Here is a 14,310-nt window from a genome sequence, read left to right as displayed (position 1 = left end):
GACACATCGAACTAATTTGCCTTTGCAGTGTTCTTAATGTCTGCTGTAGAACCCAGATCACAAATTATGATAAGGCCTCTGAATTCTATCGGTTCACAAAGTCGTCTACGTTGAATGATGGCCAATGAAATGTCCGTTGGACCGATTCATACCTAAGGTAGACAGCTTCCCGGAGGCCATTTGGTGCGGTGTACGGGAAGACAATTCGGAAAAAGGTACTGTTACAGGTGTCCAGCAAATGTTTCATATAGCAATTGGTAGTAATACTGATCCAAAAATGTGCAACAAGGCAGCCATGCGATCAGTTCACAGTCAGTCATGCGGGAGACAGTCAGGCCGGGGCGGTGGCCGCCGGCGCCGGACGGGAGCAGGGTCCAGATAAGAACCATACGACAGACAGGCCTTCATTATGTGACTTGGTGTTTAAAAGAGAATCGCCTGTTTTACGGTTTTTGTCACATGGTTTTTGGCCATTTCAAGTTTCCGAATTTGTTTCCGCCTAGAATACTGCGACAAATGTCATCTTTTGAAAAGAAGCCAGCGAAATCAAGGCGCATGAAAAATCTGTCATTGTGTGAGCCATTGATTCACTTTCGAAATTCTCACCATCCCACGTCCAGACTGTATTTTGGGGTCTCCCCTGCGGAGGCAAATGCCTCATTAATGACCTAAAATGCTTGCCCGCCAGTGGAATTTCGCCTCCCTAGAAACGACAATGTTGAAATGGACGAATAATCTTGAGAAGCTGCGTAGCCTTATTTGCCGAATGAAATAGATGCGTGGAATGGGCAAGATTGTGTGCCAGTAAGAAGCAGCTTTGGATGTAAATCTAGCTTAGCAGTCATGACATTTTGAATAAAGAGTGATAGCAAACTCCACCTCTACGCCCCCCCCCCCCCCCTCCGGTCATCGGGCTTGCTTTCCAGGCAAAGCTCCTGAAGTATACCCTGAGCCTGGCCATCCGCCTCTTGAAACATTCCCTACGCCTATATAGGGGCTATGTCCCCCCTCATACACGCACTTTTCAAGGCTGGGTCAGCAATTTTAGTTGGCTCCCCTCTTTTTCATATTTAATTTGCGCTTAGCTTGGGCAACACCACCGGAAGACGGCGCCAGGAGACGCGTCCCCATCTGTCTTCGGATAGAAAGGACGGTCCCCTCCCCCCCTATCCCAACAACCCCCTTGCATGTTGAAATGTGTTCTTGGCAAGAATCTTCATTGATAGGGACCACTTTTCCACCAGAATGAAGCTACATCCTATTTGTCAGCGTCGCATCTTTCTACTATATTGCTAAAGGAACAGTGTGTGTGTGGTGTGTGTGGTGTGTGTGTTTTGTGTGTGGTGTGTGTGTGTGTGTTGTGTGTGTGTGTGTGTGTGTGTTGTTGTGTGTGGTTGTGGTGTGTGTGTGTGTGTGTGTGTGTGGATGTGTGGTGGTGTGTGTGTGCCTGTGTGTGTGTGTTGTGGGTGGTGTGGTTGTGTGTGTGTGTGTGTGTGGTGTAGGTGTGTGTGTGGTGTGTGTGTGTGTGTGTGTGTGTGGGTGTGTGTGGTGTTGTGTGTGTGTTGTGTGTGGTGTGTGTGTGTGTGTGTGTGTGTGTGTGTGTGTGTGTGTGTGTGTGTGTGTGTGTGTTGTGTGTGTGTGTGGTGGGTGGTGTGTGTGGGGTGTGGGTGTGTGTGTAGTGTGTGTGGTGTGGTGTGGGTGTGTTGTTTGTGGTGTGTGTGTTGTGTGGGTGTGTGTGTGTGTGTAGTGGTGTGTGTGTGTGTGTGGTGTGTGTGTGTGTGTGTGGTGTGTGTGTGTGTGTGGTGTGTGTGTGTCTGCCATTTGAGTTAGATCATCTGCAGGCTAAACGGTCAGGAATTTTTCCATGAACTTCGCACATGACCAAGGCTCGCTTGCGGCGCGTGCCAGAGTCCTGTCAAAATTATGCATTTCGCAAAAATGAGCACGTGCTGAGCGAAACACGAGCGCAAAAATCCCCATAAGTTTAACACGGGCGACGCCAATTTAGCAATTCCGGCCGACGGCCCGACACGCTTCGCTTTCCGGAGCCGTATCTTTATAACGAATGGTCGCAGGGACGTGCAACCTGCACTGTGCGATAGCGCACGGAATGTGCCATCTTAATTTGGTAAGTTTTTTTCCGACACGTGACACGTAGCACGTGCACACGTGTTGACAAGATGGAATTGGCCGTTTTTGACACGGTTTTACGTTTAAGGTTATTTTCATTTCCCAACATTTACAATTGAAGCGGCTACATTTTCAGTGCGCATAGCGAGTTCGTGCAACGCACCGTTGCCCTACAAATTGCATTACAAATTGCAACGGGCTGAATTTTCAAAACCGAAGCTGAATGCAAGCCGCTGCCGTCAAAACTGTGCGTGATCTAGCGTTGGAAACTACATCGGCGTGTCGGCTGATTCGTTCTGTCTCTAATTCACTCTTATGATGACGGCGTTTTAAAAAAAACGTCGCTCGCAAATAGGCCTGGACTAAGGGGTTGCATCACGGCATTTTCGCCGCGGCGGCGGCAAGTTATTGCCCCGACTCCCGGCGCACGTCCTAGGCGTTAACGGTTAATGTGGGCGTTCGCGCGGCGGGCTTTCGACTTTGTTCATTTAGCGACGCTTCATATTAAAGAACGAGCACCCGGGCGTGTTTCTTGTCTGTACGGCGGTGGGCCGGCGGGCGGGTCGTTCGCGTGGCCGATCCCGGCCCAGGCATCGCGGTCGGCGGCGCGCTGTGCCTTGCGGTCGCCGTGCGCGGACAGGCACGGCTTTTGTTTCCCACCATTCGGAATTAACGCGGAGTTTCTGCAACGCAACGTTGCGCTGCAAATTGCACAAGAAATTGCAAGATGCCAAGTTTTAATAATCAAAATGGTACGGCCACACCTATCACACGGCACGACACCACAGATGGGTTTTGCTCTCTTCCACGGATTTGCACTTTTTGTGCCACATTTCGGCACCTACTAACACACCCGGGATTGCCGCGCTTCAATGATGAATGGAGGGAGCGAGATGACAATGTTTGGTGGCACGTGCCACATGTCATGGCGCCCATATGTTAAACCATGGATTTACACAACTTTGTTTTTTGAGGAGCTTGCACGTTTTCGTGATATCTCAGAAACCAGGGAGTAATGCACACAGGGACTGGCATGCTTCAGTAGGTGATTTAACGGGCAATCGCTGAAACGTGTGCGATGGCATGCTGCACGTGTCATGTGACACGTGCACATTAGCTGTGAAGCTGTATTTTGCCGATTTAGTCCATTTCTACGTTTTACGCGGGATTTCCGCTCTTATGGCACGTAGTGACACGACAGGAGACTGGCATGCTACGATAGACCATTGAACGGGAAATTCTACGGTCACATGTGCCACAGGTGCGGGGTGGCACGTTACACGTGTCGGCCACACACAAGCCAGGAAGATGGCTTTTGCTCTTTTCCGCGGGTTTACACGCCTTGTGCCACATCTCGGCACGCAGAGTGCGGAGCGACTGGGGAGTGGCGTGCATGAATAATAAAACGAACAGACGAAGACGTCGCATGATTTTCATGCCCCACATACTGCGTGTAACTCGTCCACGAGCCGGCGAGATAGATTTCGCCGTTACCGGCCGTTTTTCACTCTTCGATGCAATGCAATGCTGTTTAATATAACGGCAGTACGTGCTGCCATTATTCCAAAGGCTGACAGTTGATGGAAGGGGCAAATATCACCGGTCACACCCAAGACCATTCGCTCATCCCATGGAATATGTTCGGCTGTGTTGCAGGGAACGCGGCGAAATGCGCTCTCTGCTGCCAGCGGCCGCCAGAGACCGCCAGTACTGCGTGCGGCCTGCAACCAAGTCTCTTTCACACTTTGCGCAATATTTTGGCAACCAGGGCACCTAGGACCGTGATTCCAACTGCAAAATACACACAATGAAAATTTTCATATTTTGCATTAGCGCAGCGAAGCAAACGCGCAAGCGCTTGTTAATTATGCGACGTTACTGAGACCTATCCACATGATCACTGGGCGGGAGGCATTCTCCAGATTGACTGAGGGCGTTCAAATTTGTCAGTCCAGTGATTACAATTAAAAGGATATCACGAGGTTGCGCCTACTTTTCAGTGCCTCTCCGAATGCAAAATTTTATTTGCATTCTTTGGCTTAATAACTACGTGTTTAACGTTCCTTCGACCTTCGTCCTTAGCCTTGCACGATAAAGCTTCTATTTCAAATGAAGACAGCTAAAGCCAGGTTCGGTCCGCAGGTGCGAAGGGGAATTTATCCCCGCAAGGCTTTCAGAGCTTAGCGACAAAATTGTGGACGCGGTTCACGAAATTTTTAGTACCTTCGTTTTTGTCTTCTTACACCCTTTGTGGAAATTTTCCTGTCTGCGGCTGTGCCCGAGGTGGAACTACAAACAAATTGTAACCATCATAACTTGTTAAGAGATATGTGGCACGGACTCTGAGGACGCTTATAAAAGTGCGCTATGGTGTGTTACATGCATATGACATGGCTATGATCAAATCAACTTAGAATTCCCCCTAAACGAATGTGTCTATTTCCTGATCCCAACCTCACCCAGACCCAGTGTGATTTGTCATAACCCCGATGACTTAATTATTGTTCCAAGTTAAAACTGGCTGCGCCCACTCTGCTCCCAATTATGCGTTCTCTTCGCTGGTATTTTAGTTATTCTGCGTCGGGGGCCCGGTCCATTCGGCCGGGCGAAACATTTTGAGGACCAGCTGCCTGAGCTAACTGAAAATCCCTTCTGAGTTCCGAGATTCGGCCTCTGTTGAAATCCGACGAACTAGACTTTGACCCGTGATGAAATTATATTTCCATTAAAGCTGTTGCTCAAGCAGTTTCCTGTATCGCTTTCGAGTCTCGTGGTTGTAGCATTTGTGTCTACGGAGATACCGACCCCCGGGCGCTAGGATGGCACCCCGGGCTCGCCCGGCTCGCGGCATCTGTATCCCGTCCACATGATCATGGGGACTGATGTCAAACTTACATGCGTGAACAGGCTTGTATTTTTATATCAGGTAATCATGGATTGTGTGATGTCAAACTTACATGCTCGAACAGGCTTGTGTTTTTATATCAGGCAATCATGGACAAGTCGGCATTTCTACCACCTTACAGGTCAAGTCGTATTGACTAATTCCTGGGATTCTTTTACTGTCCTGATGTTCGCTCTCCTCTGTCATTCAAAAACAGACTCCTTTGAGGAAATCCCGTGGCTAATCAGCTATCCGATCCTGATGATGAAGATCATCCTGTCGGAATGCCTCACTCTCTGCAGGCACACGCTCAAGTGGTAGGCTTAAATTATAGGACCTACCTCAAACGAGCAAGCCTGGTCACATGTTTTTATCGAAACATCGGTATGGATATGAAATGTTTGCTACACTTGGTGCAGTATTTGTTCATGTATGTGTCGTGAGGCCTTTCGACAGTAGATTCCTTTGGTCATCAGTCAGCTGTGTCTTTGTTTCGTTTTGCACAAAGTGGAACAAAAAGATGTGGTATTGTGCATACAGTTTTTGTAGTGTGCACGAATGCACGCTCTGCAATTGTCACACCGTCATAATGATTAAGCTCGGCCTACCTACAAATGAGGCGCACTAAATCCCATCTGGCTGAGGGTCAGCCGCCATGCATAACCGACTGCCGGATCATACCCCTCCCCCCCCCCCTCTCTAACTTAGGAACGGCTGGTCGCGGTGTGAAAATGAGAGCGATGGTGAAAGTCTCACACTTAGAAGTACTCAAAACATGCCATATCAATTTTTTGACCTTCAACCATTAAATGGAATTGTGCTTCGCAGCAGAATTGTGCCTAGAAAGCGCATACTCCTCTAGCTCTGGCCGAATTGGCAAAAGCTGACTTAAGTATGTATCATGTCTCTTAGTCGATGAGCTATGCTTTCTGTATAATTATCGTTCAAAACGGGTTCTTAATCAGTCGTTTTCCTTCCGAATTCCGAGAATGGCCGTGAAAAATTGAGTGAATAATTTTCGGCGGGCATTAAATCACTTGACCTGACTTAAGGCCATGATCTTACCTACGATAAGCTCGGAAATACTGCAGACGTGTCAAAGCGACCAAGACCAGGCCACTGAAGATCTTACTGCACGTGTCTTTATTTTCTCGCTTCTCTGGCAAAACCCTTAACCTTAGTGGATAATAGATATCCTTCCTCCACTCCGGTAATGGTAAGGAATCCGTCCTTACTCCATAGCGGCAACAACGTAGCATAGCTTTTCGTCTTGATTTCTTAGTGTCGTAACCTTTTGCTCAACTTATCTAATGAGCCCCTCTGTCATCGATTTTTTCCCCGTCTTTAAGCTCCTAGACTTTCCGTCCCTAGTCGCTCAGAAGTTGCGGCACCGACCCCCCCCCCCCCCCTCCCCCCTCCTAGTCGCTCAGAAGCTGCGGCACCGACCTTAGGAATGGATGAATAGAATGCTCCTTTGCCAGAATGCCACTTATGAAACGCATGATATAGGACCCATTTTTACTACAGTATTCTATTAAGGGTTGTTTGCTCTCGTCCCCCTCCTTTCAAGACTTATCCCGCCGCCCTGCATTTAACTTACTTTTTACCAACTGCATGTTTAGCATGCCGATGTACGTAGATCCCCAGCCATCTTCTTCAAGCTGCACTGGACACAAGCACTTTGTGTGGTAACTGACAACATCTTGTTTTATCATGTGCGATGAACGAAGACGTTTACGGCCAAATTCCAGAGGATCCTCTGGCACGAAGGCTCTGTCCTGTCCTCGTATATAACATTTGTTTCTCTGTATGCCTGCTTACGGTCCCCTCAGCATAGGTTCATGGAGTGCGAGATGGATATGTCATATGTGGTGGGCGTAATCCAGTATGTCAGGCAACACAAGGTTTTTATATGATTCTGGTGTTCCATGTAACTTTCGAAGCAATTGCCTCTATTGCGCGATATGGTTGAATATTTTAGGCGTTATCTAAAATGCACATGGTTTTATGCTTTTGTTACATTGTTTTTGGCAGGTAGCATTTCAAGCTTCCAAATTTATTTCCGCCTAAAATACTGCAACAAATCTTATCTCTTAAAAAGCACTCGAGGCATGAAACCTCTGGTGCAATATCGGCTACTCATGCGAATTCGAAATTCTGACAAACCTGTGCCCAGGCCCTATTTGGCACCTATTCTGTATAGGCAGATGCCTCACCAGTGACCCCAAAATACCCACCCGCCCTTGGAATTTCGATTTTCTTGGGGAAACGATGTTGAAATTGTAACGCTTCACCTTCAAGATCGGCGTTCTTCTTCTCACTGTCAATTAAAAATGTTCGTAAGAAGGTTGTTTATATTCGGCCACAAGGTAGTCCGACTAGCTCACGCTGTGTAAGCTACGCATGGTCGCGACCCTGGTCGTGGTCGGACCTCGTCTGAAGCTACGCGGCATGCGTCAGTCTATATACACCGCGGGGCCGCGGGGCGTTGGCGGGCGACCTCCGCTGCAGGGGGGGGGGGGGAGGGGGGAAGGGGGGACGGGAGCCTCAAAACGTTCTACTATGCGCAACTGTAGTGCATACGTGCTTACGTAACGAGGCAGCTGAAACGCCTTATGAAGCCCAGCAGTTAATCTGATGAAGTGAGCAGGCTCAGAGCAACAATGAAGGGACAGCAAGGTATAAATCGTGCCACCGAATAGCGAGCACAAACAGATAAATCGCGCGACCTCAAGGATCAACTACGAAGCAAACAAGTCGTTACAGCAGACAGCATTACAACATTATGCGTTACAAAATGGAAGAATGGCTTTAGGAAGTTAGGTAGACTTGTTTGCCGAATGACATAAATTAATCAAACAGACAATATTGTGCACCAGAAAGTGACAGCCGTAGGTGTGCACTTAGCATAGTAACCATGACATTAACGCGCCTCCAAAATGCCTCGCCCTGGTCAACGGTGTTACCTCCCAGTAAGCGTTCTTTAAGCATGCCCTGAGTCTGTCCTTTCCCACACGTTTTGAAGCGTTCCTACGCCTATGCTCTGATTGGTACTTGATCCGCACCAACGGACACGATTCCCGCTCTGATTCACAGCAGATGGTGGTCAGGAACGTCACTTATGTACTTCCTGGATGCCAAGCTCAAGGACTGCGCGACGGATTTTGAGTTGTGGGCAAGATTTTCCAGGTAGCCTGTTGGACAAAATAGGGCCCCGGCGTTGAGAGCCTCCTGGGAAAAATGGGGTTTCCTCATAAGAAGCCTAGGCAACATGAGGCCTCCTCATAGGGCGCCTCCATGGCAATAAGAAGTCTGGACAGTTAGAATTCCAGAATAGCTCTTGGTTAATACTGGGGGTTTGTTGATTCACCAAAGGGCCTTCCTATCCGACAACGGGTTTCCTTTGGGGTGGCCGGTGAGTCTATGGAATACCAGGCTTGAGTGATGTTGCTATGCTATCATGCATGCCTTAAGGACTTTGAAATAGTCTGCATGAAGCAGTCTGCACATTTTCGGGGGTGTTTACCTCAGAAACTAGGGGGTTTAGGTCTTAAGAATGACAGGGCCATGAACTCTACCGAATGATCTTCAAAATGGCTATTCCAGTTCAAAACTCCATGCAAATGTGCGACACTTCTTAAGGTGCATCAGTAGCAAAGTTATACTAGCGCATCGTGAGCTCAAGGTCAGAAAAATGGTCTAAGTTGCCGACGCGCTCCATAAGGCCACCCGAGCTCAGGGTTACCCAAGACTAAGTTCAAGAAGTTGATTTGAGAGCTTTGAGTGATTTGCGGCTTGGGATTGCTCCTGAAAATAGCCGTTTACGTGCTACCACTGTACCAGTTTATGCCGTAGGCATTAAAGGTGCGGCACAATGATTGAAAACATTAAATGTATTATTCGCCGATGTCAGTCTTATCAAACAAGCATACGGGGGATAACTTAAAACAATTGTCGTTGAGGTCGTGGAACACGCATGTAGCTACCACACTGGTTTTTTACTTTTTACCAAAGCACATAAGGCCTGTAATCGGACATCAGTGTGATATCAATATCCTTCTCAGCTTTTGATATTGATACCAAATCTTATTACAAGCATTATGCGTGCTCTCGCGTCTCGAGAGTGGATGCCGCTCGTCTCCCATATGCACAAGTGTGGCGTCGTGTATTTGTCGTGAAGTTGTCGGTGTATTTCCTACTTGCCTGTCAATTTGCACGAGCTGCTGCAACTTGTTTTTCTGTAAGCATTGTGTTCATGAACAGTGTTAGTTTTTGAAAACAGAACTGCGCTTCAACACCCAAACCCTTGTTTCCATCCTTTGCATCATCACCTCGCCAAAAGATATATCAATGGGTTAGGCCATGTATTTTTTCATTCGGCATAAGCGATATAAGCGACCTCTTTATCATCGGACAAGCACGTGGCAGAGAGGTCCACCAACTACATTTGGTCCACCGCTCAACGATTGGCGGCATCCTTGGAAACACGCGGGATCCACCGAACACAGGCAGCGACCTGTGTTCGCTACCTGTCGCCCATCCGGATCACATCATCAGTCGAGCTCAGTGCTTATTCAGGTAGGCGATGTTTTTGACGTCATTGACGATTTTCATCATGTCTCGAAGCGTGGACTCCACGCCATTGCTGACCTCCACTCTCCGTTGCGCTACAGTCTTGATGGTCATCACCAGCTGGTGCACGTCGGCCTCAAGGGCCGTCATCAGCGCGTCCGGCATCGGCAGAGATTTGGTCAGCGACGCCATGACATCGGCGAATTGGTGTTTCAGGGTGTTCAGCAGGCTGTGCACGTCCGTGGGTTCTGCTGCGGAAGGGTTAAGGCAGGTGTGTTGGCGATAGCTGGACAATCGTAGTGAATAATCCAATGCACAGCAGCATAGTCACAGCTATAGATAACAGACGTCATCCATTCATGATACTGGTCGGTTTGCGCCATTGTACCTAGGTTGGCGGGTCTGAGGCTCCTGGATCAAAAAAGGTTTTCGCTATCCGGATAGATCTAGGGAACATAACCACTTGCTTTTATTTATCGGAACTGAACTACTAATTGCTGGCAGTAGCGAGGTCTAATATAAGACTAGAAATGCTGCCATATTGGCACGAAACTGCGGCGAACTAAGCATGCTCATTGATCAACACAGGCGTGTCTTGTATGGGTGTATGAGACGAAAGGCGTTCACAGGACGCGAATTTTCACTTACCGATGCCCTTGACCAGACAGCTCTTTGTAAGAGCAGTTGAACCACCACTGACGCACGCAGTGAAAAATGCACTGTAACCGCGCAGGCTCCGGCCCGCTCCGCGTCAGTCCCGCAAGGTTCAATATTTGAAAACAGCAGATATGCGCGCACTCCACGGCTTCTTGTCTTAGGCAAACAATTAGCGTTGACGTTACAGTACCACTAAATCTGTCAGTCGATCCGAGTCAAGGTAAAAATTTCAAACATGCAAAAGTTTGGTTTATGACGACGAGACCGCTCTCTCCCATGCAGCGACTCTGCCACATAAAATATGGCTTCCTAACACACATATTGGCCATGAGACAATATCCTTTCTCTGTGCGATGGTAGAATGTGTTCAGCATGAATTCAAAGGAAAGACATCGGTACAATACTTGGGTCGCCATAAAGACCCTAAAATATAATTGTGTTATTACGACGCCATCATGTTGAGATACCTTTTCAAGTCTTGTCTACTATTTTCGGCAATTTTGGAAGCGGCTATTGCCTCTTGTAAACCGGCTAATGAAGAATTTCATTGGCTTCCGTTGTTTGCTATCAGCGTGCGAATTGTCTGATGCATCGAGGTACTCGGGTGGAATGAATTAGTAATTCGGTTATGGAAACCACTTTTCTCATCATGTGCGTTGCAGTTGCATCTTGACAAAATGGTAAGATTTAACAACGGTCACGAATATGAATGCTGCCGTGCGTCGTGGCTTAAGGCACAAGCCATTCCAGTTGGATGGGGAACCGGTGAGCATGTACTCGCTTAAAGGCAAATCATGGGTACACCTCAGCGTACAGCCCACGATATCGCATTTTTGTCAACGCCAAGCTTCCACTGGCGTCTGCAGCTTTGTGGTCCCGCCCCTCCCCGCCTACCGTCTTACTCACCGTTGCTGTGTACGGTGGGCAGGCCGAAGTCCTTGAGGATCTGCAGGATGTCCGTGAGGATGGCCTCCAGCCCGTGGTCGACGTCAATGTGGCCGTCGCCCAAGCTGCGGATGTCGTTGATGAGCGTGTGGAGATCGGCCTCGGTCGCCTTGATCCTGTCGTAGTCCATCCCGATGAAGGGTCCGACGATATCGAGCACAGCGTTCAGGCCGTCCTCAAGCCAGAAGAGCACTTCGTCCAGCGTAGTCGTGCCGTCCGTGCCTGGCGGCGAAAAAAGGTGAAAGCTTCCGCTTTTGGTCTCTGAGTATGTCAGCAGTGAGGTCACGTGAAAATCGTGTTTGGTGTTCGCCAACATATTTGTGCTGTGCGCTCGTATTTGAATTGCTGGTGTTTCATTTTTGAGTGAGCCTTAATTTCACAGGAAGAACATGATCCTGTTTCACCAGCGTCGTGAGCCACCACATTTTCCCGGTAGATGAACCCAGTATCCGGGCTCAGAACCAGTCTTGACGCGTAGAGAAGCCTTTGCATACAGCAATTAAGCACTCGTGTTCGACTTTGTAGGCAGAACAGCAAAGCCGACATTCGCCACCTACTCGGAATGGTGACGTCCACATCGAACTGCCTCCAGCACGTGCAGGATGTCAATGCAGATGTCAATGACGCCGTCCGCGATCTCAACGGTGCCGTGCTCCATGCCCTCGACGTCGACCACGAACTTGTCAAAGTTCTCCTTGATGGCCTTGGTTTGCTCGCGCGTCAAACCGGCCAGTGGTCCGATGATCGGCAGGTACCTGTCCACCAGGTCCTTCAGCTCGTCCAGAATCGTGTCGATGATGGACTTGGGAGCTGGGGAATAATACGCGAAGATACGCTGGAACGGACGTTTTTATTTTTGTCCGCGTTGGCGCCGTGCAACGCTTTTTGTGGTGTATATTTAAACCTGAGCCCTGAAATATGACGAGTTTAAAGCTAACTGAGGCATGCGGTCGTCGAGGATTTTTTTAGCCTTGAGCGTTGGGCATGTTGTCAGTCATGGTCGTTGAGTGCAATTTTTGCGAATATCTTCTTTTTACTAATTTCACGGAATGAGACCGGCAAGTGGCCTGATGATTTAATGATATAAACCTTATGATATGAAATATACACCTTGATGTGGGAGAAAATGCATAAATGCTTAATAGACCCTCAGCAGTGCTTGTGATTGAGAAAAGTACGCTGCCGCTCTCCGTCTTTGGGGCTTTACGATGCACTCAGCTGCTGAGGCTCTAAGCCGTTGCCTGTCTATCATCCTGGCAGAAGGGCAGGCACCGCGGGAAATCAAACCCCACACCTTTGATTTCCCCACATGCGCGCGCCGCTTAGCCACTTGACCTTCGCTCAATGCGGCACTCGGTGTGTTGCCACAAACCATCTTTGGCCCAAAGTGGTTGATCATCAGTAACCTCTGCCAAACTTAATGTAAACATGCATTTTGTTGAACAGAGGTGGCATCGGAACACGCCAATAAAAATAAATGTTAAAGTACATTGAGCAGAACAGGTACGATGTTAAGGTATATTTAGCACGATTGTGTAAATTGGTCCTAGGGATTTGACTTAGGTCCGAGTGGTTTGACTTAGGTTCTAGTGGTTTGACCTAGGTTCTAGTGGTTTGACTAAGGTTCTAATGGTTTGACATAGGTCCTAGTGGTTGACTTAGTGGTTATTGTGCAGGCTTTCATGATCAATCGTTTCAATGGCATTCACACTGAAAGCTTACTAGTAGTCTGGCCCATTTCGTTCAAAGAAACGGGAGCCCCGAGATCTTTGAGGATGTTGAGGATATCCGTCAAGATCTTCTCCATCCCGCCGTCTACGTCCAGGTGTCCATGCTCGACGTCCTCAAAGTCCTTGATAAGGCTGTCGATGTCGTCCTCGGCCGCCTTGATCTGGTTCTCGGTTAGGCCCAGAATGGGTCCCAGGATGTCGAGTGCAGCACCAAGGCCAGCCTCTAGCTGCGCCAGCAGCGCGTCCATGTCGGTCGGGGTGTCGTCGGCTGGAATGCAAGGAGTTCTTCTCGAGCTCGCGACATCTAAAGCCGGCGGGCTCCACTGAAGGGCCGCAGCCTGCTATGGGTAGCAGCATCCCGCTAATCGTTTACAATGTACACCGATCATCCCGAACAATCCAAGGGGCTTAATGCTTCTGCGTAAGCCGTTTCCAATTGACCTCTTTCGGTTACTCACTCGGGTTCATGTAGTCCAGCCCGAATGCCTTGAAGATCTCCAGCATGTCGGTGACGATGCCTTCCAGTCCGGTGGAAATGTCTACGGTGCCGTGCTCCAAAGCCTCGGCGTCAGCCACAAACTTGTCAAAGTTTGTGGTGATAGCATCAGTCTGCTCCTGCTTCAGGCCGAGGATGGGTCCGAGCACCGGGAGATACTTGTCGACCAGTGCCTTCAGCTCGTCCAGAACCTCGTCCAGCGGCGACGGCTCGGTGGCTAAAAAAAATAGCCGACATTTGTGTTGCCGCACTAGTGTTGCCGACATAGCGCGTCTGTTGTTAGACTCTTGGAACATCTTTGTATGCTTAAAATGCTCCCCATGCATAACCCTACATATTTTTCACTTGAAATATCGAATAAATCCAAAAGAATTCCGTTCACTTCTCTCGTAAGATTACAAGTGTACACATTTCTAAACGCATTACGTTATGTGAACCATACTTCACGGAGAACACAATAAGAGCGACTAGCATGCACATCGGGACACTTTCCAGCTTCACAATCCAGTTAGACTTGCTTTAGGCGGCCGCCACCTGAGCGGCAGCTGAGCGGAGCTGCACTCCCTTTCGCCACTCCATCAGCCGGGCGCGTAAGTCTGTCCGAGATTACCGTCATTTGCTTTTGAGTTATCCCCACAAGAAGAATATAGGAGGTCTTCAGCCTGCGTAATGAACCATCTAGGGTCATGGGCCTTCTGGTTGGTGAAGTGCCCCCCAAAATGCTGTCTCATTCACTCCAGTACCATGTTGGGCGTGTGGTCTATCTTACCGGAGGCACATGTTATTCTGAGAAGCCCCATAATATTTGTAGATGCTGTTCTAAAAGCGATCAAGTGTCTTGCCTTTATGTACCTCATCGGCGGTGACGTTGGGATCACCGCAGTTATGGAACCAAA

The 14,310-nt window shown here is 48.7% G+C and overlaps 1 protein-coding gene across 1 annotated transcript; it reads right to left on the bottom strand.

The window, feature by feature from the left end:
• Positions 1-11,274: 11,274 nt before the first annotated feature.
• Positions 11,275-13,680, bottom strand: LOC119100230 (uncharacterized). Its single transcript, XM_037223340.1, has 4 exons — positions 13,377-13,680; positions 12,911-13,186; positions 11,746-11,998; positions 11,275-11,410 (listed from the first exon to the last, which is right to left on the bottom strand). Exons 1-4 carry the CDS (start codon positions 13,678-13,680, stop codon positions 11,365-11,367), a joined length of 879 nt encoding a protein of 292 aa, XP_037079235.1. The 3' UTR covers positions 11,275-11,364.
• Positions 13,681-14,310: the final 630 nt, after the last annotated feature.

This window comes from Pollicipes pollicipes, unplaced genomic scaffold (genome assembly GCF_011947565.3).
Source record: "Pollicipes pollicipes isolate AB1234 unplaced genomic scaffold, Ppol_2.1 Scaffold_4881;HRSCAF=5763_pilon_pilon_pilon, whole genome shotgun sequence".
Taxonomy (NCBI): domain Eukaryota; kingdom Metazoa; phylum Arthropoda; class Thecostraca; order Pollicipedomorpha; family Pollicipedidae; genus Pollicipes; species Pollicipes pollicipes.
The sequence above is the reverse complement of the archived record's forward strand: the minus strand, read 5'-3'. Positions and strand labels throughout refer to the sequence as shown.